We start from the raw sequence: 26,984 nt of genomic DNA, 5'->3' as shown, positions 1-26,984 counted from the left end.
GAAACTGTAATGACTTGAAAACCTATAAAAACTGACAAAGCATCAAAGTGCCCCAAATATTGCAAAATCCTCTAAAAATAAAGTACTCCAAAACTGAAGTACTACAAGGAATAGAAAGTATCATGCCCAGTTTATTTGTTCAATGAGCAAATTCCAGTCTGTCTTAGGCTTCAGCTAGTGCACTGAAATCTGAGTGAATGTCTGATGTACCTATGTGCAGGACAGCTGCAAGGTGATAATCAGTTATTAGAGGTGTGCCGATCGATTGGCCACCGATCATTATCAACCGATTTCCGTGAAAAAGTGTCTGATCGGTGATCGCCGATCACAGTCTCTTGTTGCTGATCACGCTTCTCAGCCTGCCTGTGCAGCTCATCTTCTCTTTCCTTCACACTGCGCAAGCACGCAGCAACAAGTCCTAAGCGATGTTGTGTGGAACTATAACGCTCTAAAAATGAATGGGGAAGTTTGCGTGTTGCAGTGGAAAATTACCTCGGGGGTGAAGAACTTCAAAATGCATCAACACGACGAATCTAATATGACATTTAAAAAACAAGCACTTGACAGAGTTTGGCTACATCGAGGCTCATCGCAGGAAAAGACATCCGGAGCGGCCAGATAGCAGGTAAAGCAGCACACAACTACCAACACTCACCCGGAAGAGCATGACGGTCAGAAGGCTAAAGAAATAACCCGAAAAATAATTTAAGTCTTCGAGCTGGCGGTGTTGGATGCTGGTTCTGCTCTAGCTGTTGGACTGCCACAACGCTCTACTGGTAGTAATATTTCACAGACAGAGAGCCGTTCAACCTCCACCTGACACCGAACGTCTGGGACTAAAGTGGACGTCATGCATCAATGGTAATATTTTGACAGGAATTTACTGACATCATTGCTATGACTATAGATATACAATATGCACCATTTACAGCAAATATTTTGGCTATAAAAATATTCTTATATTTTAGTACTTAACTTGAAGATTTAAGGAAAAAAGTCCATTGTTGTCATTTTATTTTGTAACAAAGTTAGGCTTTATTGTGTTTTTAAAAAAAACAATTTTTATGTATATTTAAATGTTTACATATATTCATTCCAAACTGACCATGATGGACAGAGTGGCTTTAAAGTCCAATGCATTACCACCGTCTGTCATGATGTGTGTGGTTGAAGTGTGGACCCGAATGCAGCAGGCAGGAGATGTAAAAGTTCTGTTGTAGATTTAATTAAAAATCAAACTTACCAGAAAACAAAGTACAAGGAATAAAAATAAACCCAAGCCAGAGACTTGAAGAGACCATGAGGAAACCAGGGAGAAGGGATGAGGAGCAGTGGCGTGGAGAAACAAGACGAACCGGTGAGTAACAGTCTGCGATTTGACTAATTAGAGACGTGATTATATATTCATTTACTAATCAAAAAAAAAATCTGTTTCATGTGGCTAAAAGTTAGTTTGGCATAAAATGGAACTAATGTGCTAATAAAGATCAAGTTAAGGACAAAATGAATATAACTATTTTTTTTAAAAAGCCCTGATGCTACATTGTGAAAAACAAAAAGTCTAATAGAACTAAAATGTTCTTCGTAAAAGAAACTATGAAACTTATGATTTTATAGACAAGAAATTCATAAGGATGTTTCTATGAACGTGGCTTTTTGGGATCCCTTTACCGAACCAGGAAATAAAAAATGCTATAAACTTAAAGATCTACAAATCTTTGCAAAATACTATCTGATTGTGTAAGAAACCCATTAAGATCTCTATCAAAATAGATTTCAAGATGCAATAAAACAGATCTCAAAACAAAGATTAATGCCACATAAATGCACATAAAGACATAAATTTTATCATGAAGTATTTCTATTCTAACTTGTGGATTAAAACTTGTGGATCCTCTATCCAGTGTGAATAACTTCACTGAATGAAGAACAAGCTTGTTTTAACCAAACATTCACCAGACGAAACCAGACCAGTTCATTAAGAGACGGAGAAAATGTGATCTATATCTGTAAGAAATAAAGCCAACAACAGAACTTCACCTGCACAGACAGGTAGTAAAACGAGACGGGAAATAAATATGCCAGCACTGACCCTGCAGACTGTATCAAGCTGCAAGCAGGTGTGAATGGAGTTGAGTAATACAAACCACTGCATGTTTCCTCAAGAACAGCCTGTAGAAGTTTAACGCAAAAACCACATGTACAGCTCACAGATAAAGAGTTGTTTACGTGTTAAAAATCATGTTTTATGTATATGTGAGCTTGTTGGCTTTCTATAAACTTGGATGCTTTGAAAACATCCGGTCTGGACTTTAATGTTAGGAAACTGTGAACTTTATTGAGTTTTTGAAGACAGTTTGCTCATATTTAACTACAGTTACAAATAGAAAACAAAGAAAAAGACTGTCACTAAAATGTCCTTCGTAAAAGAAACAATGAATCTTGTGATTTTATAGACAAGAAATGTTACAAGAAATTCATAAGGAACACTATGTTATGGACCAAAGGACTGTTTTTCTTTTCTCTGTTTAATCTGCTCACATGCACACAGGGCCGTGCAAAGACCTTTGGAGGGGCAGGGACTCAAAGTTAAAAAGGGGCACACTGAACAAGATCTTAAAACATTGTACAACAACATGGAAAAAACCCATATTAATCAAGAATCTAATATTTAATCGGATCATACTATATCACTGTCATCATGAAAGGACAATGCAAAGCAAATGTAGTTTATGTTTCCCTGATGGGTTTAATGTTGCTGTGTGGTGCCCAAACATTTTGAGACCAAGATCTACTTTTTTTGTCACCAGCCGGCTGAGATCTACCTAATAACACGAAGATATAAAAATTGTAAATGAAACTCTATTGACAAATTTCATATGCAAATATCCATCAGTTATAGCAGAAATATTAAAGTGATAGAAAACCTAATGAAGTTTCTTCCTCAGTGAGATTGTGACACTGGGAGGAGGTTACTGGTTTCAGAAGCTGGTTGCAAACCTGAGGCCAGCAGGTATCAGTCAGTTATGGTAGATCTGAACTTCGGTTTAATGACCTCAATGTGAGATATTTCGGACTAATAGGAGGAACCACAGAGCTCCGTTTAGATAAAAGCACATCTTGTGAAGTTGGGATATTTTTCCTCCAATAGGATCCAGAGGAATCGCCTCAAACCAGGACTGGATTGGACTGGATTTTATTTCAATGTCATTTGTGAATGTCAACACCTCATTTTCAACAAACTGCAGGTGTGTTTCAGCATCTGGTGAATGTTTGATAAAACAAGCTTGTTCTTCAGTCGGTGAAGTTATTCACACTGGATAGAGGATCCACAAGTTTTAATACACAATTTAGAATAGAAATACTACATGATAAAATTAATCAAAGTACATTTATGTCTTTATGTGCATTTATGTGGCATTAACCTTTGTTTTGAGATCTGTTTTATTGGATCTTGAAATCTATTTTGATAGAGATCTTAACGGATTTCTTACACAATCAGATAATATTTTGCAAAGATTTGTAGATCTTTAAGTTTATAGCATTTGTTTATTTCCTGGTTCAGTAATGGGATCCTAAAAAGCCACGTTCAGAGAAACATCTGCCTCTCCCAGCTGCTGCCTTCCCTTCTTGAGAAAAAATATACCTGCACGGTTTGTTTTACTACCTGTATGTGTCATTAGCAGGAGAAGATCTATTGTTGGCTTTACCATGGGACAAATGCATAACTTATCCCCTATATTGTTTCTTGCAGACAGATGATATTTTCTTTACCTCTAAATGAACTGGACTGGTTTCAAACCAGTAGCACTATTAATAGTTTATTTCTTTTGTGACAAACTAGATAAAGGTGCCGAGCCCTTTATGTTCAAAGATGTTCAGCCTGCAGCCGTGTGCATGTGAGCAGATAAAACAAAGACAAAGAGTCCTTTTGTCCATAACAGAGTGTTCCTTATGAATTTCTTGTAACATTTCATGTCTATAAAATCACAAGATTCTTTTACAAATGACATTTTAGTTACATTAGTCTTTTGGTTTTTCACATTGTAGCATCAGGACTTCTTAAAAAAAAATTATATTCAGGTCTTTCCTTAACTTGATCTTTGTTAGCACATTAGCTCCACTGCCCATGAAATGGGTTATATATATAATGCAGGTCTGAAGTACTAACAGGGGTTGTTTCTCAGTCATGAAACATTTAATATTTTAAATGCTGTGGCACAGTTTGAGCCTTTTGTTAACAAAATGTGTCACTTTGACTTTAAGTGTTGCTGTTCAGCCTGTTGTGTTCACAAATGTATCAAAGCAGTCAAGAAAAACTGTAAAAGCAAAGAATCACTGCAGGACTAACTGAAATTACAAATTCTTTGTAATTTCAGATCTACAACAAATGCAAATGCTCTTTACCACTCAGCACTGTAATATTGATCTTTTTCAAAATAAAAGAATCAGTTTGTAGAAGGTCATTTACTGTTGGGAGCAAAATCAGATGTGAATTCTTGTAGATTGGAAACCAAACAGTTCTTTCTTAAAAAAAACATCGACATGAAAACAAAAACGAGTCGGTCTTTCTTCAGAAAATCATTTTTATTTCATCAAGTTTACAATCAAGTTTTCTTTTGAGCAAAACTCACTGTAAGGTTGTGCAGCAAAATTTATGAGCTACTTTATTGAGTCAATTCCTTAATATTGATTAACTTTTGTTTCATTGGTTGATTATTTTAGTTATGAGAGGAAGAAATTTTTTGTTTTTATTTAAATAATCTGTCAATGGAACAGAAACTTTTTTCCAAGTTTCTTTAGAACGATGAGATGTTAAAGTTTCTCTGTATGCAGATGACAGCACAGATGGTTGTCCGTCCTGTGATTGGTGTCTCTCTTCAGCAGGAAATTATGAGCAGAGTTTAAAAGCTGCTGCAGGACTGCAGACAATCAGAGGAAGCTGGGCCAGCAATGGCTCTGCTGAAGGTTCTGATGCTGCTGGGGCTGGGTGAGTCGGAAACACTGGAGACACTGGAGACACTTCCACTGGTTCCAGTGAGGCTGCTGCTCTCTGTGATTCTCAAACTTAAATCTGATTCTGTTTCAGACTGAAACTTCTTTGCATGTAAACAGATTCTTTTTAATCTTTTACTGTTTAGCCTTTTTCTGTTCTTGTTGCCATGTTTGCACCTGATTTCTGAGTAAAGTCCTCCTTTTTCTTCTTCAGGTGCTTCAGTGAACTCAGATGTTTCTCTGCAGAAGAGAATCATTGGAGGTCAAAACTGTCCTGACACGGAGCGTCTTTATCACGTTCGGCTGGAGGGCAGCAATGGTACTCATATGAGCCGCTGTGGAGGATCTCTGATCCACCCTCAGTGGATCCTGACTGTAGCTCGCTGCTGGCAGTCGGAGCCAGGATGGTAGGAAAGAGACATGAAGACAGTTTTATCTGCAGATGATCAGGTTTTTTGTCTGTTCATTATAATCTAACCTTTTCTGCAGGACTAACAGAGCAGTGTTAAAAGTTCATCCACGGACTGTTATACAGTACATTCAGTCAATCGAACAAGTTCCTGAGATTTGTGGCCCAGCCCATGACATCATTTTGCTGAAGCTTCAGAGACCAGTAACAGATGTCCCACTTGCTCGGCTACCAGACTGCAGTTATCGTCTTAAAGTGTAAGTCTTTCTCTGATCAAAAACATGACTTCAGGTTTTCTGTCTCCACTCCTCCAGTCCTGCTGCCTCTGCTTCAGCACACCTGAGTCAGATAATCAGGCCACCAGCAGAACCAGAACCCATTTAGCTCAGGTGTGTTGGACCAGAGACACATGTAAAGGACGTAGGACACACTGAGGACTGGAGGTGGACACTCCTGTGTCAGTGGATGAAGTCCTTCATGGATTTATTTTCTGTTCTTTCATTGTTCTTCATAACAATTAATTTTCTACATTATCTTGTATTTTTACATTTTATTCTTGTGTTTTAGAGACGATGTTGTTCAGCTGGCAGGAGATGGAACAACAACAGCCGGCCCCAATAATGAGCGATGTGAGAGAAATATTGAAGTTATGAGAATAAAATCTTTGTGTCTGTCTCTACAGAGAAGGTCGAGGGAAGAACATGATTATGATTCTCATGTTTCTCTACAGTGCCCCCCAATTCTCCTATTCCAGCACATCTTCAATGTGTCAACATGCAGGTTTTTCGTATTTCCGTCATCATGCCGCCGTATGGGTATATATTCCTTGCTTCAGCACCGAACAGGGATATATGTCGTGTGAGTTTGCTTCTTTAATATCTCTCTGCAGCGATTAGAAGACTTTTCTGTTTTACAACATTAATAAATATATTGATATAAATTTTTCTACAGGGCGACACTGGTGGAGCAGCGATGTACAATGACATGATTTATGGTGTGATTTCTTTTGGTGGAGCAAAGGCATGTCAGAAACCAACTGCAATCTTGGATGTGTGTGGATATCTGCAGTGGATAAAAGCAGCAACTGGGATTCAATAAAACATGAACTATAATGAAATAAAATTCTCATCAAATTTACTCTCCCATATAAATTTATATCTTCATCAGTTTGATCCACATGTTTGTAGCATTAGAATAAATCAATAGTTGTTTTTTTTTTCTCACCTGATCTTGACCTCCCTAATGGAGCTTTCTCTTCACCTGAAAATTGAAAAATAAATCAATAAATGCATGAAAAAGAAACATTTCCTGGGTGATTGTCTTTACATTTATGGTTCAGTTTGTTCAGTTGATATTTTCCCTGAACTGAGTCTAAAAACTTGACATGAGTTTTAAATCACATGAAGAGGAACACCAGAAGTAATTCATTTATTCAGTTTTTGTCTTTATTCTCCATCAGAAATGAACATCCAGCATCTAAACTCTGCAGCTCTGGAGTTACTCTTCCTGATATATTTCTAGAGAACTTTAAACTCCAACAGGACCAAAGAGCTGTGCACAAAATTAATGAAACAGAAGTCACATTAAACAACAATTAACAAATAATAAAATCCTAATTTAAAAATAACAAAGCATAACAATTTTTATGAAGATACAAAGGAAGTAAGTTCAATAATTGAAAACAACAAAAATCTGGAATGAAAGAAGTTTTAAGAAGATATTTAAAAACAAGTAAAACTAATTAATGGTAGCTTCTGGTTGCCACAAATTTAGCATGAAAATGATAGAAACTTTTCCTCTATTGAAGTTAAAGATTCATTGTTAATTTTAATTTTAACAATTTTTAAAGGGTCACATAAAGCTACAAAAATGATTTATCATGAAAAACATTGACATAAGAATTAGCTGCAAAATAAAGGAAGAAGAGCAATAGTATATTTTCTTTCACTGTTGAAATTATAATGTAAATTACATGTTTATTATGTAAAACTTCTCAGAAATTACAATTTGCTTTTCAAAAGTTTAAATATGACAGAAGTTTTCCGGAAATTTTATAGTAAAATCTGGAAAAGTAAAAAGATGGAAGTACTGCTAAAATATGTCTGTAAATACTTTCTTGTCGTATTTTTCACTGATAATATTACATCAATCTAAACAGAAAAAAGGGTTTGCATCATTAAATATGATAGTCTTATTAATTCAAATGTCCAAATAATTTAAATATATACCTAACAAATAATACTTAGCTTGCTAGCTAATTATTTAGCGCAACACTAAATGTTTAGCTTCCTCTGATCTTCTCCAAAGATAGAAAAGGTTTGAGTTTTTGTCCATTTAATGTTTCTAAAGTTGAAGTTATCTTTAGTAAATGTGTTCAAGACTCTTAGAATATAAATCTAACATATCCATGCAGATATTATTGTTTTCAACATGAACTGTCTGATGCAGAAATAAGGTAAAGTTGTTAATTAATACAAATATAATCACAATAATATTTGTGATTGTTGAATTAATAAGGCCATCATATCTGAAGATGCAAACCTTCTTTTCTGTTTTAATTTGATTTAATATCAGTGAAAAACATAACAATAAATTATTTAATGACATATTTTAGCAGTACTAACTTTTTCCAGATGTTACTATAAAATTTACCGAGACCTTATGTCATGTTTAAACTTCTGAAAATCAAATTGTAATTTCTGTTAATTTTTACATAATACACATGTTATTTAAATTTTAATTTTAACAGTGAAAGAAAATACATATTTTTGCACTTCCTCCTTTATTTTGCAGGCGATTTTTATGTTAATGTTTTTAAGATAATTCTTTTTTATAACTTTATGTGACCCTTTAAAAAGTGTTAAAATTAAAAATTAAAATTAACAATTAATTTTTATCTTCATTAGAGGAAAAGTTTCTATCATTTTCATGCTAAATTTGTGGCAACCAGAAGCTACCATTAATTAGTTTTACTTGTTTTTAAATATCTTCTTAAAACTTCTTTCATTCCAGATTTTTGTTGTTTTCAATTATTGAACTTACTTCCTTTGTATCTTCATAAAAATTGTTATGCTTTGTTATTTTTAAATTAGGATTTTTATTATTTGTTAATTGTTGTTTAATGTGACTTCTGTTTCATTAATTTTGTGCACAGCTCTTTGGTCCTGTTGGAGTTTAAAGTTCTCTAGAAATATATCAGGAATAGTAACTCCAGAGCTGCAGAGTTTAGATGCTGGATGTTCGAACTGGATGTAGAGACATTTATATTCTTTTTGATTGTCTATCACCTGAAGAACATTTCCAGGATTAGAGTACTGATGGCTCAGCAGGATCTAGAGAAACTCTTCCATGCATTTATCTTCAGTCGTATCGATTACTGCAACAGTGTCTTCAGAGGTATGCCTAACAAATCAATCCTCCAGCTGCAGCTGATCCAGAATGCTGCTGCTGGAGTTCTCACTAAAACCAGGAAGTTTGAGCAGATCACACCAGTTTTAGTCAGTACACTGGCTCCCTGTAGCTCAGAGACTGTAAAATACTGCTGTTAATTTTTAAATCACTGAATGGCTTAGCACCACGATTCGTTAAAGATTTGCTGTTGTCATAGCTGATGGAAATGTTGATACTTTTTACCATTTATTTACTGTTGTATCTGCTGTGTTTTTCTATGTCTGCAAAAAGTGTTTTTCTGCTAAAGAAGTTTTCAGACAATGTGCAGACACATTCGCAGCTGTTCACAAAAATAGGTGAACTGTAACATCCTGTGCAGTGACGATTCTAGCCCTGTCTAAAACTGTACCTCAGGACCCCTGAATCAGGTTGCCGCCCTTCCAGTAAAATACGGAGTCGTCTACCATGTGTTTGTACTGCCCTTTGATCGCTGTGGTAACCTGGATGGGGGAGGTGAGACGACAGGCCAGCGGCCGGTTCTTGAGCATCTTAATGATGAGGTACAATAGACGGCTGTTTTCAGTAACACATGCCGCCTGAAGGTACCTCATCCAAGAAAACTTTGTCTTTTGGGCTGCTCTGGTCTCACGTGTGTCGGCTCCCAGGCATCGGCCAAACAGGGTGTAGCCCCACCGAGATTCATATTGTTTTACAAAGTTGGCAGCTGAACTGTCGTGCTCATGCAAAGCACCGACCGCGGAGGCAATCTTCACCCTGAGGTCGGCCGGCACCAGGTGATGGTCTGTGTCATCGGCCAGCTGGAGAAGGAGCGAGGCCAAGGCTTCCACTTCCTGCAGCCCAGGAAGCTGCAGGTGGCTCTGAGTCATGAGGACATCCAGCAGGGCGGGGCTGTCCTCTTCCTCCATCTGCTCTGACCAAGTGATGGTGTCCATCGGATCCTGCTCTGACTCTCCGCACACGTCCACACCTTCATCTGCCAGCTCCTCCTCTTCATCGCTCTGTTCAGCCGTCTCCTCTTCGTCATGGCTCTGCTCTTCTTCAACTGCAAAGTATAAAATGTGCTTTTTACCAACACGTCTAGGCAGTCACAAAAGTCAACAGTAGACTTCATATCACATGTATTTACTTCACATTTCACTTATAAAGATTTACCAGCTTAGTTTGCTTATTTCTGTTTCTAGATAGTTTACCTTGCTGGGCGTAGTAATCTTTTGCAGCGAAGCTGGTTGACTGACACATGGCGTGCTCCACCCTAAGAAGCTCTTCCTTGTCCAAGTCCTTGTACTCAGCAGGGTAGGGCATCGGAGCAACAAAGTTGGGTTTGAGGACATGCTCTCTACCAAACAGCACCTCAGCCTGCTGATTCATGATTTGAATCTGCCACGGGTCGATGCACCAGGTCTGCTGGCCGTGTCCACCTGCAACCATGAGGGACTCCATCCGGCTGTTCCACTGCACTGCAAACGCAATCAGATAAACCTTAAAGACACGACTGTTAGCATGTAAAGGGGCAGAAGACACAATCATCTCTTTTGGCCCTTATGGCATATACTGTACGTCTGATGCTGCGTGAGCAAACACAGAGGAAGGCACTAGGGCTGGGAGGAGACAGGCAAGGATGTGAAACATGATGTGTTGTCAGAATTCTTTTTATATATTAAAACTGCTCATCCTGACTTGGAAATGCATAACTCCGCATCTCTGTGAGGGAATGGCGTTGTACAGGTGCGATGCAAACGCTCCAGGGAGTTGCTGCCTCGCTGACACCTGTACTTGTTGAGGCGAATGCCGTTGACCACCACCACCTTCACAGACACATACAGCTGCACGCCAGGGGGATCCTGTAAAACACAGCGCAGTCGCTTCTTTACTATGGCCAGGCTTGTCACCATAACAAATTTTGGCTGTACGATAGGTTGTCGTATAATTTATTGTGATAAACAATATTATTGTCATTTTGAGATCAATTTGATATTATCTGATAGTATGAAAATGATATATTAATAATAGTAATAGTAACAATATTAATAATAATGGTATATTAACGCAAGTATATCCTGTCAATACAACCACTGGATGAATTACTGTCTCTGAAATAATATCAGCACAGCGGATGTCACTGCATGTGTCTTAAAAGAGATCCAGGCACATGAAACTTTTTCTCTCATAGGTTCTGTTTCTAACTTTATTATTCCCTGATTTTAGTGTGATTTACGTTTAAAATATTTTCATTCGCAGTGAATTCAGTGTTATCCAGTTAAAATCTGTGTTTGGTTCCATCAATGCAGACGATTTGACGATTTCTCTTGTCACACTGAGGATCGAGACTCTGTACACGGGCATCTTCTCCATGATCATGTGCGCTCGCCTCAGCACACGGGCGCAGGGCAGCAGGGTGTGTGACGAAGGATGCGTGTAAGTACCAGCGGCCTTCACTTTTACCTCGGTTTGTCACAATGCATGGACTTTCTCTTACCTTTCTGCAAGTCTTCAGCAATTGGCTTCAAACACTTTTGCCATTTTCACCAAAAGCATTCAGCATTGAGCATTCAGCAGTCACACTTGCATTTTCATAGGAAATGCACACTTTCTAGTTTCTCATTGTCTTCAACACAGAGCATTTAAAACCACAAAATAAAATCTGAATATGTTTCTATATAAACCCTGGTGCTTTAAGAGTTACGTTTAAGTTATGATACTCCCCAGATATTCATTTCTATCTACTTGTTGGTTCTCAGTCATCCAGGATATGGCAAAACTAAAAAAGGCTTAAAAATAAACCAACTTAACAAGTTATAATTTAAATAGCCCATATTTTGTATTGGGAGCCATTTCAATAAATCAATGTTTATGAAGAATTTTATTAAGAGCAGTTATTCATTAAAGCTTTTTTATTTAGAACCTTGAATTTTTGTAAAGGGGTAGCAGAGATTAGATCAGTGAGACTGAACAAAACTTGTTTCTAAGCAACATTTGAATTTTAGTTTTACTTCTCAACAGTTTTTTTCTTACTGAGAAAAACATGTTTGATGTGCATTACTTGTCAGTTTTGGCCTTGCTGCTTGAATGTGGTTTAAAAAATGTAAAAAAAATGTAAACCACATTTTACATTACATTTCAATGTAACTTTGTCGACCCCCCCCAAAATTGCTCTTAAGAAATGTGCCTGTTTATGGTTCCCCCCAATACTGAGTTGGAATATACGCCCTTGGTAGTATAAATTGTTTAATTCTTTTGTGACAAACTCCATAAAGGTGCCGAACCCTTTATGTTCAAACATGTTCAGCCTGCAGCCGTGTGCATGTGAGCAGATAAAACAGACAAAAGACAAAGAGTCCTTTTGTCCAAAACAGAGTGTTCCTTAAAAATTTCTTGTAACATTTCTTGTCTATAAAATGACAAGATTCATAGTTTCTTTTAAGAAGGACATTTTAGTCCCTTTAGTCCTTTTGTTTTTCACAATGTAGCATCAGGTTTTTTTTCTATGTTTTTATATTCATTTTTGTCCTTAACTTGATCTATGTTAGCACATTAGCTCCACTTTACAACAAACTAACTTTTAGCCACTATTAAAAAAAGAGGTAGTTTAATGCTAGCTTTGGATAAAACGTTTGGCTCCTTCTTCCTCTTTTAATTTTGCCCGGGATCCTCGGCGAGTGATGTTCTCCGTGGGCGACGTGCAGCGACGGCGTGCTGCTAAAACGAAACAACAACAAAGCGTGTTGACGTCACAGATCACAGAGTTTAATCTCATACAAAGCAATCGACAACAAAGCTGCAGAGGAACAGAGATATGCATTTTTCATAAAAATAAAAAACACACACAAAGGGGAAGACAGACAAACATAAGACACAGATAAAAAAGGCAAAAATAGCGGCCGCTCTCTCTCTCTCTCTCTGGTTTTTTTCTTAACACGGAGTTTTAAACTAAAGAGGTGTTTCCCTATTTAATATATGCAGTCAAGGCGTTCCTCATGCTGACCTATTAGAAACTCCCTCAGCACTCAGAGAACTTGGAAACTCCCCTCATTATGGCAAAGGTGTCTGTTTTTTTGTCCAAGCAAAAGGGCGGACCACTTAGGTGCTCATCGCTGCCTGATACGGAAGATCCCTGGCGCCAAACGTCCTAAGATGAGATTTCACAGACATCTCCGAAGTCCCCTCTCCCATTGGAATGTAAATTTTATTGCTGTGGATGTCAGCGGGGGAGGAAAAAGGGCCCTGCTTTGTCTGCTTACCGCATCTCAGACGAGACCTGTTCCAAATAAGAGTATTATACATAACTGTTACACATGTCGTAGATTAACTGTATTTAAGCAGTAAAATTAATCCTTTTTCTTAACACCACATAAAACAGATGTATGTAATCATGTCTCTAATTAGTCAAATCCCAGACTGTTACTCGCCGGTTCGTCTTGTTTCTCCACGCCACTGATTTTTTGTAAGTTTGATTTTTAATTAAATCTACAACAGAACTTTTACGTCCGCTGCCTGCTGCATTTGGGTCCACACTTAAACCACACATATCATGACAGATGGCGGTAATGTATTGGACTTTGAAGACACTCTGTCCGTCATGGTTAGTTTGGAATGAATATATGTAATGTATTCATATATTCATATTTAATGTAAACCCCCACCCACAGGCGGAGGGAGGCTACCCTCTCATTCACCGGGGTAAACCCCAACGTACAGTCGCTGAGATGGGGAGCAACAAGTATGTCCACTCCTGCCCGACGCCTCTCACCGTGGGCAACTCCAGAGTGGAAGTATGTCCAACCTCTCTCAAGGAGACTGGTTCCAGAACCAGAGCCGTGCGTTGAGGTGAGACCGACTATTTCTAGCCAGAACCTCTCAACCTCACACACTAGCTCTGGCTCCTTCCCCACCAGAGGTGAGATGCCACGTCCCAAGAGCCAGCTTCTGCAACCGAGGATTGGACCGCCAGGGTCCCCTCCCTCGGCCACCTCCATCACACACTGCACCCAACCCCTGTGGCCCCTCTCACGGATGGTGGGTAACCCATGTTTCCTCTTCGGGCTGAGCCCGGCAGGGTTCCATGGGAAAAAGCCCAGCCACCAAGTGCTTGCCATCGTGCCCCCTCTCCAGGCTTGGCTCCAGAGTGGGGCCCCGGTGACAAGCATCCGGGTGAGGGAACACGGAGTCCAATGTTGCCGTTCGTCATCTGGGTCTTCGGGCTGCGCTTTGTCTGGTCCCTCACCTAGGACCTGTCTGCCTTGGGTGACCCTACCAGGGGCATGAAGCCCCAAACAGCATAGCTCCTAGGATCATTGGGGCACTCAAACCCCTCCACCACGATAAGGTGGCAGCCCAAGGAGAGGTGTAATATTGTTCTTGCTAGAAGGGTTTGCTTCTTTTTCAAAATAAAAGAAGCAAACCATTTTCTCCATTTCTGTTTGTATAGAGCAGGTGTGCCCAAAGTTGGTCTTGAGGGCCGGCATCCTCTGTTCTCTCCCTGGTTTAACACAGCTAGATCAAATGATGGTTCATTCGAGGCCTAAGAAGAAAACTGACATACTGAAATGGTTACTACCACCAGGGAGAGAACTAAAACATGCAGGATGCTGGCCCTCTAGGACCGATTTTGGGCACACCTGGTATAGAGGATCATTTTCACAGCTCATCAATAAACAAAATGATTCTAGTTTCGGGAGCAAAGGCAGATGTGAATTCTTGTAGATTGGAAACCAAACAGTTTATTCTTAGAAAAAACATCAAACTGAAAACAAAGACGAGTCGCTCTTTCTTCAGAAAATCAGTTTTATTTCATCAAGTTTACAATCAAGTTTTTCCTTGGGCAAAACTCACTACAAGCTTGTGCACTGCAAAACCAGAAAATTGCCCAATTATTTTTTGTCTATTTTCTACTGCAAATCTCTCAGTATATTTGAGATAACGCAAAACTAACTTACAAGTAACTGAGGCAAAATATACAGTATGAGCTGCTTGTTTTGAGTCAATTCCTTAATATTGATGAAAAATTTCATTGGCTGAATATTCCGCCAACAAAGGGGGAAATGTTTTGATAGTGAAATAATCTTTCAATGGAACAAGAACTTTTTTCCAGTTTCTTTAGAACAATGAGATGTTAAAGTTTCTCTGTATGCAGATGACAGCGCAGATCAGTGATTGGTGGCTTTCTTTCCAGCAGGAAGTTGTGAGCAGAGTTTAAAAGCTGCTGCAGGACTGCAGACATTCACAGGAAGCTGGACCAGCAATGGCTCTGCTGAAGGTTCTGCTGCTGCTGGGGCTGGGTGAGTCGGAAACACTGGAGACACTGGAGACACTTAAAATGGTTACATGGATGCTGCTGCTCTGTGTGACTCTCAAATGTCCCTCTGCTTTAGACTGAAACGTCTTTGCATATAAACTGTGACGCTTTTTAATCTTTAACTGTTTATTCTCTTTCTGTTCTTGCTGCCATGTTTGCACCTGATTTCTGAGTAAAGTCCTCCTTTTTCTTCTTCAGGTGTTTCAGTGAACTCAGATGTTTCTCTGCAGAAGAGAATCATTGGAGGTCAAAACTGTGATAAAGGTGAGCGTCTTTATCATGTTCGGCTAGAGAGCAGCTATGGTAATGAAAAAATCCGCTGTGGAGGATCTCTGATCCACCCTCAGTGGATCCTGACTGCAGCTCACTGCCAGAAGTCGGAGCCAGGATGGTAGGAATGCAGATAAAACATGAAGACAGTTTTATCTGCAAATGATCAGATTTTCTGTCTGTTCATTATAATCTAACCTTTTCTGCAGGACTACCGTAGCAACTTTAAAATTTCATCCACGGGCTGTTAGGAAGCAGAGACGGGTAATTAAATACGCTCCTCAGATGTTTAAACTCTTGGGCCAGCTGCATGACATCATGTTGCTGAAGCTTGAGACACCAGTAAGAGATGTCCCACTTGCTCGACTACCAGACTGCAGTTATCGTCTTCAAGTGTAAGTGTTTCACTGATCAACACCATGACTTAATGTTTTCTGTCTCCACTCCTCCAGTCCTTTTTCTTCTTTCCTTTTTTTCTGGTGTTTGGCAAACAACTTATAGGTGCATTACCGCACCTTTCATATTGGAGTATGGATCAGATGTTTAATCTAATCGTTAATTATAATCTCCCCATAATGCCCATTCTTCTTAGAAAACTAAAATGCTGCTAAAAACTACATCCCCAGATGATTTCTGAAACAATTCCCAAATATCAAATTCATTTTTATTCCTACTTAAATCTCTAAGTAACTCATCTATTTCCTGAACATATTTATTACATTCTAAAAAAATATGTTGTACTGTTTCTAATTTTCCACAATAATTACAACAACTGGTATTATGTGTATTAATTATTTTAATTATGTATATCCACGTCTGATTCTACATATAACAGCTTCTTCTTTTTTTAAATTCTATTACATTTCCTTAATTCCCCAACTTTTTTTGGATACTATAATAAAACCTATTGCCTCCTCTATCCCAGTGCTCTTGCCATTTCTTCTTGATATACATTTTAATAATATTCTTTACCTAATTTTTACCTATTGTAATATTTAAATCAACAATATTCTTTTTTGCTGCACTCTTAGCAAAACTATCGGCCAACTCATTTCCTACCACACCAATGTGGGCAGGAATCCAAACTAGTCTAACATGAGAACCATAATTTTTAATTCTAAAAATTGAGAGAATTATATCCAATATAATATCTTGCCTTGATTCTGAATTTAACTCTTGAATACTTATTAATGCACTACTTGAATCTGAACAAATTAAAACCCCTCTCTCTTGTTTCCTCAATCCATTCTAAAGCCATTAAAATAATCATTAATTCACCTCTATACACTGTCAATTTATCTGTTATTCTTTTATTTCTCATAATATTTAAATCTGGAATTACAAATTATATATCTATCATTTAACATTTTAGAAGCATCTGTATATATTTGTATATACTCTGAATATTCTCTTTCTATATAACTTTCCACCTCTTTCTTTTCTAACTGTCTCCCTTTTTTCGGTAAGTTTAAATCAACTTCAACCTGTCCAAAGATCCATGATGGAATAACAACCACAGGACTAATTAGAAAGTTATTTATTCCAACGGTTAATTATTATAATTATAATTATTATAATGGTTAATTATTTATAATTAACCAGCCAAAACTATTAATCTGTTTCTTTTTCTTGACAAGGTTGCAGCGTAACATATGAAGGATGAACTTCATTATGTCCTTTAATATTTGTCCAGTAAATTATGGCTAGTTGTTCTCTCCTGAGCTCCAGTGGCATCTCACCCATCTCAACCTGTAGAGCTGAATCTGGAGTAGTTTTCATCGCTGCACAACAAAGTCTTAATGCCTGATATTCTCTTCTGTTTTTTTTAATGAACTACTTGAAGCTGAATTGTATAAAATACATCCATAATCATAAATTGATCTAATTAGTCCAATATAAATTGTCTTTAATGCATTCCTATCTTCCCCTCATTCTTTGCTTTCAAACATCTCATTATATTCATTTTTTTGTTTTACTTTTTTCAACTATTTTACCTACATGTATTTTCCATGTAACTTTTTTTTTTATCAAACCAGATACCCAAACATTTAATTTGATCCTTCTATAACATCCCCATTAATTTGAGATTTACATTAATATTTAATTTTCTATTTGTAAAAACAACAAATTTAGCCTTGGACGTTGAGAATCTAAATCCCCATCCTAAGGCCCAAGCTTCTACACTATTTAATGCTTCTTGTAGTTTCCTATTTACAAATTCTGTATTTTTCCCCTCTTCCAAATAATACCATCATCTACAAATAATGAGATGCCAAAAAATGTATACTACTAAAAATATCATTAACCATTATAATAAATAGCATAGAACTTATACTACCTAGGGGAGTACCATTCTCAACTTGATATTTTGAACTTATTTGCCCTCTTATTTTTACTCTAATATTTCTTTCAGTTACGTTTTTTTAACCATCTATATATTTTACCCCTTCTTCCTATTTGTTTTATTTTCATCAACAGCCCTTCTGTCCATAACATGTCATAAGCCTTTTCCACATCCAGGAAGACTGCTATCACATTATCCTTATTAATCTGAGCCCGTCTACTTTCATGTTCCAGACATAATGCAGGATCTATTGTACTTCTGCCTTTTCTAAATCCAAATTGACAAGACTTAATCTTCTCCTTAGATTCTAAAAAATAAATTAATCTATTATTTACCATTTTTTTCCATAATTTTACCTATTCATGATGTTAGAGCTATTGCTCTATAACTTTCAGCTGAATTAGGATCTGTACTAGGTTTACAAATGGGTATGATGATGGCTTCTTTCCATTTAAGAGGTAATAACCCTTCTTCCAACGCCCTATTATAAAATTCTAATAATACTTCTGTACTCACATCACTAAGATTATTTAACATACTAATCATTCCCATTAGTTGACTTACTGGAATTCTTCAGTGCTTTATTTAATTCTAACAAAGAAAACTTCATATTAAAACAATCATCATAATCTTCATCATTATGAAATAATTAAATATTTCTTTGTAATGTTGTAAGGAGACTCGAAGGGAGCACTGGGGGCAGCGAGGAGTCACTAGGGGGCAGCGAGGGACCACGGGGAGAGGCAGAGAACCCACTGACTGGGGCAGATAAGTCACTTACAGGGGCAGAGACGAGAGGTGCAGTGTCGGCGAGAGGTGTGGCAGGTTCCGGAGACGCAGAAGCTGGGGTTGGAGCTAGAGGTAGCACTGACGAATGGACAAGACGACAGACTTAACAGCGCAACAGTTTAGACAGATAAGACAAGGACCCGACGAGGAACAAGGAACACAGGTGGGATTAAATACACAGAGAGAAATCAGGGAACGAGTCACACCTGGGAACAATCAAGGGGAAGACAGGACAACACAGAGACTCAAGACAGAAAGAAACCCAAAATAAACACACAGAGAACTCAAATCAACACAGAAAAACCCCAATCCCGAAAAGTTCTACATCTCCAATAACTGTCTTTAATCCATTTGACAAACTGATTGACAGAATATGATTGACAAACTCCAATCATATCTTGTCCAGCCTTAAATTTTAATATAACTTTAAAATCTTCCATCATTATTTTCTTGCTTATCTCAACTCTTCTTCCTCATCCTCAAGAGATTCTTTTACCAGCATTTAGTCCCCTTTTAACCTTATCTTTCCCCCTTCCTCTCTTCTATTTTCTTTCATAGATCATCCTATGTCTACATTTTCATCTTCTGAAAGCCCCCCACTACAACTAGCCATCTTGATCCACTCACAATCCAGTTTATGCCAAAACCACCTTTAAATTCAATTTATTACTCGCCAGATAACATTTGAGCGCTTTCCCTTTCAAAGAATCTGCGTTCTTTTATCAGCAACAGCCACATCCTCGACTCCCTCCTCCAGTCCTGCTGCCTCTGCTTCAGCACACCTGAGTCAGGTAATCAGGCCACCAGCAGAACCAGAACCCATTTAGCTCAGGTGTGTTGGACCAGAGACACATGTAAAGAACGTAGGACACACTGAGGACTGGAGGTGGACACTCCTGTGTCAGTGGATAAAGTCCTTCATGGATTTCTTTTCTGTTCTTTCATTGTTCTTCATAACAATTCATTTTCTACATTGTTATCTTGTATATTTACATTTTATTCTTATTGTGTTTTAGAGGCGATGTTGTTCAGCTGGCAGGAGAGGGAGCAACAATAACCGGCCCCAATAATCAGCGATGTGAGAGAAATATTGAAGTTATGAAAATAAATCTTTGTTTCTGTCTCTACAGAGAAGGTTGAGGGAAGAACATGTTTATAATTCTCATGTTTCTCTACAGTAACAGATGCTCCTATTCCAGCACATCTTCAGTGTGTCGACATGAAAGTTATTTGGGTTTCTGTCGTCGCGCCGACATTTGGCCTTTTATTCTATGCTAAAGAACCAAACAAGGATATATGTTATGTAAGTTTGTTTCTTCAATATCTCTTTACAGCGATTGGAAGACTTTTCTGTTTTACAACATACATAAATATATCAATAAAATTTTTCTACAGGGCGACGATGGTGGAGCAGTGGTGTACAACGGCATGATTTATGGTGTGATTTCTCTTGGTCAACCACACTATGCATGTCAGAGTCACGCTGCAGTCACGGATGTGTGTGAATATCTGGGGTGGATAAAATCTACAGCTGGGCTTATTTAAACATAAACTATCATGAAATAAAATTGTCATCAAATTTCCTCACATATAATTTTATAATTGTATCTTCATCTTTTTGTTGCACATGTTTGTAGAATTAAAATAAATTGTTTTGTTTTATTTTTCTCACCTGATCTTGACCTCCCTAATGGAGCTTTCTCTGCATCAGAAAGGCAAAATAAATCAATAAATGCATGAAGAAGAAACATTTCCCAGCTGATCGTCTTTACATTCCTGGTTCAGTTTGTTCACTTGATATTTTCCCTGAACTCAGTCTGAAAACGTGACAAGTTTTAAATCACATGAAGAGGAACACCAGAAGTAATTTATTTATTTATTTTTTTTCTCCTCACTGGCAAGAACTTTATATATGTGTCACATGTAGATGAAGTAAAGATGAACACAATGAGATGCTGATTATTCTGGACTCTTACTAGGGGAACCAAGACAAAATGACAAAAATATAAATTGAATTAGACACGAGTATTTATCCATTCATCCAGGGCCGTGCAGAGACCTTTGGAGGGGCTGGGGCTCAAATTTAAAAAAGGGGCACATTGAACAAAAGCTCCGTACAACAACGTAGCAACAACCCATATTAATCAAGACTCTAATTGGATCCTACTATATCATTGCCATCATGTGGGGAAATGCAAAGCAAATGTAGTCTAAAACTCTCAGAAGACCATCTTCAAAGAACATGTTTTAAGGGTTAAAAGGAGGTAATCTCTGTCTCACACACATGTTCACACTTAAGCAATAGATGACCCTAGTAACACTACTAATGTAACAATGATAATATTATTCTAACAGTTACTACCAGGCGGGTTAAAGCCGCTGCTGACGGGATCTGGGCTGCAGGTCCGCGACTGTAAATAGAAGCAGAACCTCAAGTGTTAAAGGAAGATTCGGCCCAGAGCATTTAGAGTTCATAAAATAAACATCAGAGAAAATACTGTAGCAATAATTAGAACCGCAGCGTAAAGCCAAACATGCCACAATGAAATGAATCAAAATGTCTCCAAAGCATCGGCGGACTGATAGGGGCCACCGGGGGATTTCAGGTAGATTCCAGGTAGATTCAAGGTAGATTCCAGAGATGCGCAACGCAGCGGCTGTTCATGCAGGGCCGGCCCAAGGTTATATGGGGCCTTAGACAGAACCCTCCTTTCCCCAGAACCCGTCCTACTAAGAACCTCAGCATCACTAACATGTTTATATATACACTGCTCAAAAAAATAAAGGGAACACTCAAATAACACATCCTAGATCTGAATGAAAGAAATATTCTCATTGAATACTTTGTTCTGTACAAAGTTGAATGTGCTGACAACAAAATCACACAAAAATCATCAATGGAAATCAAATTTATTAACCAATGGAGGCCTAGATTTGGAGCCACACACAAAATTAAAGTGAAATAACACTACACGCTGATCCAACTTTAATGTAATGTCCTTAAAACAAGTCAAAATGAGGCTCAGTATTGTGTGTGGCCTCCACGTGCCTGTATGACCTCCCTACAACGCCTGGGCATGCTCCTGATGAGGTGGCGGATGGTCTCCTGAGGGATCTCCTCCCAGACCTGGACTAAAGCATCCGCCAACTCCTGGACAGTCTGTGGTGCAACGTGACGTTGGTGGATGGAGCGAGACATGATGTCCCAGATGTGCTCAATCGGATTCAGGTCTGGGGAACGGGCTGGCCAGTCCATAGCTTCAATGCCTTCATCTTGCAGGAACTGCTGACACACTCCAGCCACATGAGGTCTAGCATTGTCCTGCATTAGGAGGAACCCAGGGCCAACCGCACCAGCATATGGTCTCACAAGGGGTCTGAGGATCTCATCTCGGTACCTAATGGCAGTCAGGCTACCTCTGGTGAGCACATGGAGGGCTGTGCGGCCCTCCAAAGAAATGCCACCCCACACCATTACTGACCCACTGCCAAACCGGTCATGCTGAAGGATGTTGCAGGCAGCAGACCGCTCTCCACGGCGTCTCCAGACTCTGTCACGTCTGTCACATGTGCTCAGTGTGAACCTGCTTTCATCTGTGAAGAGCACAAGGCGCCAGTGGCGAGTTTGCCAATCCTGGTGTTCTCTGGCAAATGCCAAGCATCCTGCACGGTGTTGGGCTGTGAGCACAACCCCCATCTGTGGACGTCGGGCCCTCATACCATCCTCATGGAGTCGGTTTCTAACCGTTTGTGCAGACACATGCACATTTGTGGCCTGCTGGAGGTCATTTTGCAGGGCTCTGGCAGTGCTCCTCCTGTTCCTTCTTGCACAAAGGCGGAGGTAGCGGTCCTGCTGCTGGGTTGTTGCCCTCCTACGGCCTCCTCCACGTCTCCTGGTGTACTGGCCTGTCTCCTGGTAGCGCCTCCAGCCTCTGGACACTACGCTGACAGACACAGCAAACCTTCTTGCCACAGCTCGCATTGATGTGCCATCCTGGATGAGCTGCACTACCTGAGCCACTTGTGTGGGTTGTGGAGTCTGTCTCATGCTACCACGAGTGTGAAAGCACCACCAACATTCAAAACTGACCAAAACATCAGCCAGACAGCATAGGTACTGAGAAGTGGTCTGTGGTTCCAACTGCAGAACCACTCCTTTATTGAGTGTGTCTTGCTAATTGCCAATAATTTCCACCTGTTGTCTATTCCATTTGCACAACAGCAGGTGAAATTGATTGTCAATCAGTGTTGCTTCCTAAGTGGACAGTTTGATTTCACAGAAGTTTGATTTACTTGGAGTTATATTGTGTTGTTTAAGTGTTCCCTTTATTTTTTTGAGCAGTGTAGATAAGGTGAATCTGTGAGAGGGGACCAGGTTTATTGGCAGAGTTTAAAATCAATCACTGATTATTGGTTATTTGCTGTGATGTATTTGTGAACAAACCCAATTAAGCACAAAGATTACACCATATTGTAGCCATGGTAACACAACAATAAAACTATCAAGATGATTCTTTAAACTTTTACAAAGTAAACTTCCTAATTAAATCCTAAATGTACTATTTATTTTTCTCAGCTGAATGCATTAAATAAAATGTAATAACATTGTCATTCTCTATAAATGATGCTACAGGTTTAGCATAATTGTTACAATTAGACCATTTCTAGGGGCCCCTGAGTGTCTGGAGGCCCCTGAATGTTTGGAGGTCCCTGAATGGCCCCTACCAGCAGCTATTGAGTTTTCTTTGCCTTGATATTCCAGTCTTATAATTCTAGTGTCATGAATTGAGGTGGTGAGGGGTGGTGAGGCAGACGCAGCGGACCCAGGTATGATGAATAATGAAATTTAATGAAGAAAATCACAGTCCAAAACAACTGGCAGCACGCACATAAGACGATTGCAAGACAAGCGACAGACATTGACAAGGACCCGACGAGGAACAAGGAACACAGGTGGATTTAAATACACAGCGGGTAATCACAGAACGAGACACACCTGGGAACAATCAAGGGGAGGACAGGACAACGAAGAGACCCAAGGACACAGAAAACTCTAAATAAACACAGAAAAACACAGATCCTGACAGTACCCCCCCCCCCTCAAGGGCGGCTACCAGACGCCCATAAAAAAACCCCACCAAAAAACAACACAAGGGTGGGCGGAGGGGCGCTGGACGGGGGGCCAGAGTCCAGAAACAATAACAAAAAACGACCCAACGGAGTGGGCGGAGGCACAGGAAGGGCCAAGAGTCCAAAAACAACAAAAAACTACCCACAGGGTGGGTGGAGGCAAAGGAGGCGGGAACCACGGACGTCCGCGGCGCTGGAGGCGGCGATGAGGAGTCCTGGGTGGAGCACAGAGAGTCGGGGTCTCGGTCGGAGCGCAGGGGGTCTCGGTCGGAACGCAGGGAGTTGGGGTCTCGGGAGGAACAGAGAGGGTCTTGGGAGGAACGGAGAGAGTCGGGGTCTCGGGAGGAACGGAGAGAGTCGGGGTCCCGGGAGGAACGGAGAGAGTCGGGGTCTTGGAAGGAACGCAGAGGGTCTGAAGTGGTCCGGAGCGGACCCTTGGAGCTGGCAGCGGAGGCGAACTGGAGCGAAGCCTCGGGGCGGCTGTGGAGGCGAGCCGGAGCGAAGCCTCGGGGCCGGCAGCGGAGGTGGTAGCTCCGGAAAGCAACGAGGGGCCGGGTCCACCGGCGGCTCACGCCGCTGTCTCCGGGCAGACAGCGGAGGAGGTGTTCCCGGAAAGCGACGAGGGGCCGGCTCCACCGGCGGCTCACGTCGCTGACTTCCCGGACGGATCAATCGACGGGGGCCGAATCCGGGGGGTGCCAACACCAGTCTTGTCCCCCGGAAAAGCTCCCGCTGCAGGTCGGCGAGGGCTTCAGCCAGTGCCCTCTCCTCCCTGCCGGATCTCCGCCTCGGTCCGCTCTGCCCCTTTGGAGGGAACCTTCTCAATTCAGCTGGATCCATTTTTTTTTTTTTTTTTTTTTAAGCGAGCCTCACCTCGGTTTGGTCGGGTCCTTCTGTCATGAATTGGGGTGGTGAGGCAGACACAGCGGACCCAGGTATGATGAATAATGAAATTTAATGAAGAAAATCACAGTCCAAAACAACTGGCAGCACGTGTGGCATACAGGCCATTTTGATGGAATAGTCGAGGTAAATTAATACTGTTTTGTGTTTATTAATACTGTTTTGTGTTTCGTTGTGTGTTATTTACTAGTGGTGTCGCAGGTTGACGTGGTTGCGGAGGGGGTCAATATCACTCCGCCGTTGCTAGGAAACGACGGTTGTGGAACGGTGGTGAATGTGCTTTTTTTTCTAACGGCTGTTAGAAACGAGACCGCTAACGGAGTTACTTTGTAACAATTATTAAATTAAAAATGTTGCGGACTCAATCTCAATATCTCTTTTGATTGTTTGTCACCATTACACACGCACATAAGACGATTGCAAGACAAGCGACAGACATTGACAAGGACCCGACGAGGAACAAGGAACACAGGTGGATTTAAATACACAGCGGGTAATCACAGAACGAGACACACCTGGGAACAATCAAGGGGAGGACAGGACAACGAAGAGACCCAAGAACACAGAAAACTCTAAATAAACACAGAAAAACACAGATCCTGACATCTAGACCTAGAGGTTTAACATCAAACTATTATATAGAGTTAACCCCTTTGAGTTTTTGGATCTATAAATCAGTCTGCAGCCAGGTTGTTCTAGAGGTTAAATAGATGTTATTAGGGCTTAATTAGTAAAATGGCAGCAATTTTGCTTATTTCAGCTTACTTCATAAACAGAGACTTTCTCTCATCTGGTCTGTTTAACAGCTACAGTCTCAGATCAGCTCAGCCCTCCAGGACTGTCAGGAGCAGAAACAGAAACTTTATACCTGTTGGGGAAATTTTAGACTACATTCGCTTTGCATTTCCCCACATGATGGCAATGATATAGTAGGATCCAATTAGAGTCTTGATTAATATGGGTTGTTGCTATGTTGTTGTACGGAGCTTTTGTTCAATGTGCCCCTATTTTAAATTTGAGCCCCAGCCCCTCCAAAGGTCTCTGCACGGCCCTGGATGAATGGATAAATACTCTGTCTAATTCAATTTATATTTTTGTCATTTTGTCTTGGTTCCCCTGGTAAAAGAGTCTAGAATAATCAGCATCTCATTGTGTTCATCTTTACTTCATCTGCATGTGACACATATATAAAGTTCTTGCCAGTGAGAAGAAAAAAAAAGAATAAATAAATTACTTCTGGTGTTCCTCTTCATGTGATTTAAAACTTGTCACGTTTTCAGACTGAGTTCAGGGAAAATATCAAGTGAACAAACTGAACCATGAATGTAAAGACGATCAGCCAGGAAATGTTTCTTTTTCATGCATTTATTGATTTATTTTGCCTTTCTGAGGCAGAGAAAGCTCCATTAGGGAGGTCAAGATCAAGTGAGAAAAATAAAACAAAATTAATTTATTCTAATTCTACAAACATGTGCATCAAAAAGATGAAGATACAATTATAAAATTATTTGTGAGAGGAAATTTGATGAGAATTTTATTTCATGATAGTTTATGTTTAAATAAGCCCAGTTGTAGATTTTATCCACCCCAGATATTCACACACATCCGTGACTGCAGCGTGACTCTGACATGCATAGTGTGCTACACCAAAAGAAATCACACCATAAATCATGCCGTTGTACACCACTGCTCCACCATCGTCGCCCTGTAGAAAAATTTTATTGATATATTTATGTATGTTGTAAAACAGAAAAGTCTTCTAATCGCTGTAAAGAGATATTGAAGAAACAAACTTACATAGCATACATCCTTGTTCGGTTCTTGAGCATAGAATAAAAGGCCAAATGTCGGCACGACGACGGAAACCTGAACAACTCTCATGTCGACACACTGAAGATGTGCTGGAATAGGAGCATCTGTTACTGTAGAGAAACATGAGAATTATAACTTGTTCTTCCCTCGACCTTCTCTGTAGAGACAGAAACAAAGATTTATTCTCATAACTTCAATATTTCTCTCACATCGCTGATTATTGGGGCCGGTTATTGTTGCTCCCTCTCCTGCCAGCTGAACAACATCGCCTCTAAAACACAATAAGAATAAAATGTAAATATACAAGATAACAATGTAGAAAATGAATTGTTATGAAGAACAATGAAAGAACAGAAAATAAATCCATGAAGGACTTCATCCACTGACACAGGAGTGTCCACCTCCAGTCCTCAGTGTGTCCTACGTTCTTTACATGTGTCTCTGGTCCAACACACCTGAGCTAAACGGGTTCTGGTTCTGCTGGTGGTCTGATTACCTGACTCAGGTGTGCTGAAGCAGAGGCAGCAGGACTGGAGGAGGGAGTCGAGGATGTGACTGTTGCTGATAAAAGAATGCAGATTCTCTGAAAGGGAAAGCGCTCAAATGTTATCTGGCGAGTAATAAATTTA

General features: G+C 39.7%; 2 protein-coding genes and 1 long non-coding RNA gene across 3 annotated transcripts; 2 read left to right on the top strand and 1 right to left on the bottom strand.

Moving 5' to 3' along the window:
* The first annotated feature begins 387 nt into the window (after positions 1-387).
* LOC116718753 (trypsin-like) lies at positions 388-6,696 on the top strand. Its single transcript, XM_032560978.1, has 6 exons — positions 388-4,990; positions 5,210-5,402; positions 5,485-5,661; positions 5,972-6,033; positions 6,135-6,262; positions 6,356-6,696. Exons 1-6 carry the CDS (start codon positions 4,954-4,956, stop codon positions 6,500-6,502), a joined length of 744 nt encoding a protein of 247 aa, XP_032416869.1. The 5' UTR covers positions 388-4,953; the 3' UTR covers positions 6,503-6,696.
* An 8,262-nt stretch (positions 6,697-14,958) lies between these two features.
* Positions 14,959-20,258, top strand: LOC116718770 (anionic trypsin-1-like). Its single transcript, XM_032560995.1, has 6 exons — positions 14,959-15,090; positions 15,306-15,498; positions 15,587-15,772; positions 19,527-19,588; positions 19,689-19,813; positions 19,906-20,258. The coding sequence occupies exons 1-6, from the start codon at positions 15,054-15,056 to the stop codon at positions 20,053-20,055; spliced, it is 753 nt and encodes a 250-aa protein (XP_032416886.1). The 5' UTR covers positions 14,959-15,053; the 3' UTR covers positions 20,056-20,258.
* A 5,348-nt stretch (positions 20,259-25,606) lies between these two features.
* Positions 25,607-26,465, bottom strand: LOC116718792 (uncharacterized). Its single transcript, XR_004338989.1, has 2 exons — positions 26,341-26,465; positions 25,607-26,248 (listed from the first exon to the last, which is right to left on the bottom strand). It is a non-coding gene; the product is annotated as an uncharacterized LOC116718792 (long non-coding RNA).
* Between the last annotated feature and the right edge of the window lie 519 nt (positions 26,466-26,984).

Source organism: Xiphophorus hellerii, chromosome 4, assembly GCF_003331165.1.
Source record: "Xiphophorus hellerii strain 12219 chromosome 4, Xiphophorus_hellerii-4.1, whole genome shotgun sequence".
Classification (NCBI taxonomy): domain Eukaryota; kingdom Metazoa; phylum Chordata; class Actinopteri; order Cyprinodontiformes; family Poeciliidae; genus Xiphophorus; species Xiphophorus hellerii.
The sequence above is the reverse complement of the archived record's forward strand: the minus strand, read 5'-3'. Positions and strand labels throughout refer to the sequence as shown.

Bases quoted from the DNA above. Each gene is read 5' to 3' on its own strand.
- LOC116718753 (XM_032560978.1), top strand. From the start codon at position 4,954: ATGGCTCTGCTGAAGGTTCTGATGCTGCTGGGGCTGG. The intron at 5,662-5,971 runs GTAAGTCTTTCT...CTTGTGTTTTAG, and splicing joins TGCAGTTATCGTCTTAAAGT to AGACGATGTTGTTCAGCTGG. The intron at 6,263-6,355 runs GTGAGTTTGCTT...ATTTTTCTACAG, and splicing joins CGAACAGGGATATATGTCGT to GGCGACACTGGTGGAGCAGC.
- LOC116718770 (XM_032560995.1), top strand. From the start codon at position 15,054: ATGGCTCTGCTGAAGGTTCTGCTGCTGCTGGGGCTGG. The intron at 15,773-19,526 runs GTAAGTGTTTCA...ATTGTGTTTTAG, and splicing joins TGCAGTTATCGTCTTCAAGT to AGGCGATGTTGTTCAGCTGG. The intron at 19,589-19,688 runs GTGAGAGAAATA...GTTTCTCTACAG, and splicing joins CGGCCCCAATAATCAGCGAT to TAACAGATGCTCCTATTCCA.